This window comes from Cottoperca gobio, chromosome 3 (assembly GCF_900634415.1).
Source record: "Cottoperca gobio chromosome 3, fCotGob3.1, whole genome shotgun sequence".
Taxonomy (NCBI): Eukaryota; Metazoa; Chordata; class Actinopteri; order Perciformes; family Bovichtidae; genus Cottoperca; species Cottoperca gobio.
In genome coordinates, this window is record NC_041357.1 from 1,186,501 (window position 1) to 1,192,500 (window position 6,000).

The 6,000-nt window shown below is 41.7% G+C and overlaps 1 protein-coding gene across 6 annotated transcripts in view; it reads right to left on the reverse strand.

Moving 5' to 3' along the window:
* celf1 (cugbp, Elav-like family member 1) overlaps positions 1-6,000 on the reverse strand; it is a 40,341-nt gene that overhangs the window by 31,913 nt on the left and 2,428 nt on the right. For all 6 annotated transcript variants that reach the window (XM_029456744.1, XM_029456737.1, XM_029456723.1 and 3 more), the window contains exon 2: positions 1,764-1,880. In XM_029456744.1, the coding sequence (XP_029312604.1) occupies positions 1,764-1,867 (104 nt within the window). In that variant the 5' untranslated portion in view covers positions 1,868-1,880. The remainder of the gene's footprint in view (positions 1-1,763; positions 1,881-6,000) is intronic.

Genomic DNA, 6,000 nt, shown 5'->3' on the forward strand with positions numbered 1-6,000 from the left:
AGAGAAAAAATGTGTTGTGCTTGTATCATACTCTACCCATGGTCTACTCCTGCAGATCATTAATAACATTAAAAGTGTGTGACATCCCACAGTATCACTTTGCCTGTCACATGCATGTATCTGTATGACTTCATGTGTACTACTCTTGGTTCGTTTGTTTAAAGCCATCATGAAGCTGAACTGCACCAGGACTGAAATGCAACACTGTATAATGTACACCTGCAGTTCAGTTTATTTGGTCTGGACTATATACCATAATGATACATTGTTGTATTTTAGTCCTGGCCTGGTTCCAGTTCACATTGACCTAAAACACACACAGAGTGATACTGACAGGTGACTCATTGATTGGACAGTTTTGCCGTCTGTCATCCTGCATCATCAGCACATTATCAGGGCCCACACATTATTTGTTAAGCATTAACAAATTGTCTGACACTATAGGACGTCTCTGTATGTTTGCCATTACGTTACTAGTGACAGAAATGAGGATGTGTATGTTAAACACGTTGCACGTTTATCTGCACTGTTACAGTACAGGTGCCCGGAGCAGCCAAAAAGGTCTCTATGTCTGTCGGCCACTGAACTTCCACTTTCTTCCAAAGCCTCATCCGAACAGATCTGGACGCGGAGCTAGGCATACAAACTACAAAGTTAAACAAGACACATCTACGGGACAGGAGGAGACGACGGAGATTTTGCACTTATGATGCGTAGACTGCAGCGTTGCTATCGTAAACGCGTGAATAGATTAAAATCACAACCCAAGAAGCAGCGGCACCAGAACATCCTGAACGGGCATCAAAACTGTCCAATCAGTGAGTTACCCGTCAGTCTGTTTAACTTCATATTTACTCCTCTTAGATTGTCAGTGTGGACATGAAACTGACCGAAACTAAAATGCAACAATGCATCTTTTTTTTACTTTGGTCCAGATCAATCACACTCGAGGTGCAAAAGCGACGATAAAAAAATAAGAGAACTTTTAACAACCATAAGAGCTCATTGAGCCATACTGCATCATTTAATAAAAGATAATAGCAGTTAAGGTTGTGCATGCAATAGGAGGCAGTTTAGAAGGAAGTGTCTATGATGAAAAAATTAGAAAGCTGTTGCCATAAATCTGAAAACTTATTTGTCCATGCACTTTCAACGAGGTCCCTTATTTCAACTGATCATTTCCCATCTACTTCCAAGACATGCAAGTGTCATGCAGGACCATGAGGTTAAAAACAGACAAACACATTTGCATCATCACTCAAGCTTTAGTGTCCAACACATTTGTGGAAAGCTGATGAGAAGTTATTTAGGATTAACCATGCAGAATGTCTGAATATCAAACTCAAAACTATCCACACATGCACATTTTGAGTTATGTTTATTTTCCTTTTCGGCAAATGTGCAGCATGGAAAAAACGCTCTATCCAGAGAGACTTACAGTGAACTAACTACAGGGGCACAAAGGTGGCAGCCCCTGGTATTGAACTCACAACCTTCCGGTGTTCTATTTAGAACCACTAGACTGCCACCTTATTTTAAAACAAAGAGCCCGTTCTCAGGCTAACAGGTAGTGTCTCATCATGCATAAAGAGCTTAAAAATCACATGAAATCACAATTACTGTTGTGGTTAAGCCTTTTTTTGTTTGTAGTTTTCTATTTATTTGACTGTGTGAGAGATGCATGGCTGCATGGTGTGGGCCCTGGGGGTCAACAGATTACCTATAGCCCCGTTATCCCCCCAACTGCTATCGGAGCTTCTTACCCCCCTAGTGCCGAGTTGGAGGCTTCAGAGGTAGGGAGGGGGAGCATGGGCTGTCCAGTCTGCTCTGGAGACACATACAGGGTTTCAGGGTCCAGGCTATCCATCCAGAGCCTTGCACTGCGACCAGTAACACACACAAACACAGGACACACAACATACCAGAAACAGACACACAAAAAACAATTACAAAGAAATAGAGAACAAAAATACACACAACAAATATTTAAACATACTCAACACATGAATCAGTAACGCAGGCTACAGTGGAATGTGTGCTTCAAATTTTCACTACACGATTATCGAGAATAAGAATTCACGATAACTATTTTATCAAGATAATCCTCTCGGTCAAATTCATCTTGAACTTATTTATTGTGCGTTTTGTCCCTTATCTTGGCAAATGATTTACACTCATTTGTGTGTCGGGCGATGGCGTAGCAAGACAAAGTGAGAACAGAAAGAATCAGAAAATATTTGGGAGGCACTGAATTATTTACACAATATTATCATATGTTTATTATTAACATGATATCAATATTTTATTTTTTTAATATCTTGGTTATCATCAATAATAAAAACAGGGTCCTATCTATGTGTAAATGTTAATAATAAATACAATTAATGATTTATTATTAAAACTACTGCATGCATGTACTTCAGAGAAAGAAATTAATTTCAATTGTGTGAATAATTTAACAAATGTAAAAATATAGAATACATTTCCAAAGAGCAATCTGACTTTAAATTGTTCGTAACGCTGTTCTACAGAAATATTTCAAATGTTGTCATTGTTATGAAATATGTTACATCAGTCAAGAGGGTTTTGTGTCTTTGACACTTACTGTACTACTGTCTGTTCAAAACTTCTTCTTTTCGTAACTTGCACCCAAACCGTGACATCATTTAAAATATAGGAATTGTTTGTGCACGTTCATATTATTAAGATTTGGCGATTGAATATCTTACATTTTTCACAAGTAATAACTAATGTTAGTATAACTTCTATATCTGCTGTGCTTGGCATGGCTTAAATAATGGCAGTTTATGGAAAACTACTCTCAAATGTATATCTGGTACAAAGATATGTCCAAATGTATGATATGAATTTGGTAATGGGGCGTAACCTCAGGCGTTGTGCAAAGACAAGGTTCAACTCCCCTTTTCGGCCTCTCAAACTAAAACTATGTCATAATTTTGTCCTTTGTCTTCACTCTGTACTCTTGACACATCTTTATCTGGACTCTTGCCTCGCCCCAACATCAGCCTGCAAGCCGTTTGTCATTCGTTGCTACGTTTCTCTCCGTGCTCTCTGACAACACGTCAGTTACTGTGAGGAACGTGCCCCGGAGCACCCTGGTGACCAAACGGTCACAGCACATGCAGAAACATGAAGTTGATTGGCTGTTTTTGCTCTATTTGGGCAAGTCGCACAAGTGGTTGAGCTGGGCAGACTGATAACAGCTGAAGTCTACTGTGTGTAATAAATAATAGTACTCAAACAACATTCAAATTTGAACAGTGTCTTCTGTATGACTACCAATATATATTTCTTTATTAGTTTTGATCACCTCAAAGCTCATGTTTTTCTAGTGGAGAAGCAAAACAGCATCTAGATCCCCATTAACACTTGTGCCTTTGTCATCTAAAATTCCCCATTATGTTTTAAGACGGCCCTTTCAAAAGTCACAATGCTTAATCTTTCTCATATTTAAATGAAGAGCGATCTGTCCTAATGCCATGAAGTACAATTCCTTCCTTCAGGAAAACATGACAGTGGAATCAGTCACTGTTTTTCCTCAAACATCCCCACATGAATATAACTGATTGAACTGTTTTTCTCTTCTTCTCCCAACTTGCAAAAGGTCTGAAATAACACAGAAAATGTTATTTACTTTCGGTGTAAGAGTATAACCAACCCAAAGAGTAGAGCACACTTTATCTTTATGCTGGCAGGCCCAGCCATAAGCACATGTTTCAGCTATAGGTTCCCAGCAGGAGATAACAACACTGAATAAGCCCATTATCACCCTGTTTGGGAGCAGGGCCCAACCATGATGGTCTCCCTCAACAAATGCATGTCAAGCATGGAGTTATTTGTTATTAAAAGTACACAGAATTTGTAAACAGAAAAGGAACCGAGCCAAATGTAGTTTGAGAAGCTGAGCGAAATGAAAACTAAAATATAAATGAAAAAAGACCAATGGAGGCAGAACAGTTCATTGGACGTAAAAATAGGGATTTATCTTTTGAACAATAAACTGTATTAAATAATGAACTGCAGAGAACTCACTTTGCTGAAAGTTATGGGTTAGGGTTTAACCCATCTTAGTATTGAGAGCAGTGTGGGGGTCTGATGCCTTGCTGAAGGGCACCTCGTCAGAGCCCAGGAGGCAAACTGGTACCTTTTAAAGTATCACTGCCCTCTGGTTCCAGAGCCATGTCCCTACTGCCGAGCTACTGCCGCCCCGCAATGTATACATATACAGTATATCTCAAAAGTGAGTACACCCTTTAGATTTTTGCAAATATTCTGTTATATCCTTTCAGGGGATAACATTATCCTACTGAAACTTTGATATAACTTAAAGTAGTCAGTGTGCTGATTGAATAACAGTATAGATTTATTGTCCTTTATATATATATATATACATATATATATATATATCATATACAGGAGAGATAGAGAGAAAGAATAGGAGAGAAAGAGAAGAGAGGTAAGAGGGTGAAGAGAGAGGGAGAGAGAGGAGGAAGAGATGAAGAGAGGGAGGGAGAGAGAGAGAATAGAGAGACAAACAGATGAGAGAAACACAGAGAGAGAGAGAGAGAGATAGACACAGAGAGAGAGAGACAGAGAGGAAGGAGGAGAGAGAGGAGAGAGAGAGACACAGAGAGAGAGAGAGAGAGAGACACAGAGAGAGAGAGACAGAGACCCAGAGAGAGAGGACAGAGATAGAGAGACAGAGAGAGAGAGAGAGAGAGAGAAGAGAGGAGAGAGACTAGACAGAGAGACAGAGAGAGAGAGAGAGAGAGACAGACAGACAGACAGAGACAGGAGAGACAGACGAGAGAGAAGAGAGAGAGAGGAACAGAGAGAGACAGAGAGAGAGAGAGAGAGAGAGAGAGAGAGAGAGAGGAACAGAGAGAGAGGCTGTGAGACAGACAGAGAGAGAGAGAGAGAGAGAGGAACAGAGAGACAGACTGTGAGACAGACAGAGAGAGAGAGAGAGAGAGAGAGAGAGAGAGAGAGAGAGAGAGAGACAGAGAGAGAGAGGAGACAGAGAGAGACAGAGAGATACAGAGAGAGAGAGAGAGAGACAGAGAGGACAGAGAGAGGAGAGACAGAGAAAGAGAGAGAGGAGAGAGAGAGAGGAGAGACAGAGATAGAGAGAATAGAGAGAGAGATGAGAGAGAGAGAGGAGAGATGAGAGATAGATGAGAGAGAGAGAGAGGAGAGAGAGATAGAGAAGAGAGAGGGAGAGGAGAGAGAATATAGGAGAGATGATAGAGGGGGAGAGAGAGAGAGAGAGGGGAGGGGAGCGAGAGAGAGAGAGAGAGAGAGAGAGAGGAGGTAGAGAGAGGTGGAGGTAGGGAGGAGAGAGAAGAGAGAGAATAGAGAGGAGCTGAGAGAGAGAGGGGCAGAGAGAGGAGAGAAGAGAGAGATAGAGAGATGAGAGATAGAGAGAGAGAGAGGGGAGGAAGAGAGAGAGGAGGAGAGGAGAGAGAGGGTGAAGGAGAGAGAGGGGAGAGAGAGAGAGATGAGGAGAGACAGAGAGAGAGAGATGGAACAGAGAGGAGATGAGAGAAGAGAGAGAGGCACAGATAGAGACAGAGAGAGATGAGAGAGGAAGAGATGAGATGAGAGAGGAACCTAGAGAGAGACAGAGAGAGACGAGAGAGAGAGAGAGAGAGTAGAACAGAGAGCGATAGGAACAGGAGAGAGAACATGAGAGAGAGATAGCGAGAGAGAACAGAGAGAGAGAGAGGAACCGAGAGCGACAGAGAGGAGAGACAGAGACAGGAGAAGAGAGAGAGAGAGAGATGAGAGAGAGAGCGAGAGAGAAGAGAACAGACAGTACGAGACACAGGAGAGAGACAGAACAGACCAGAGAAGAGAGAGAGAGAGAGACAGACAGAGACAGACACAGAGAGACAGAGAGAGACAGACAGACAGAGATAGAGCAGAGAGATAGAGAGACAGGACACAGAGAGAGAGAGAGAGAGAGAGAGAGAGAGAGAG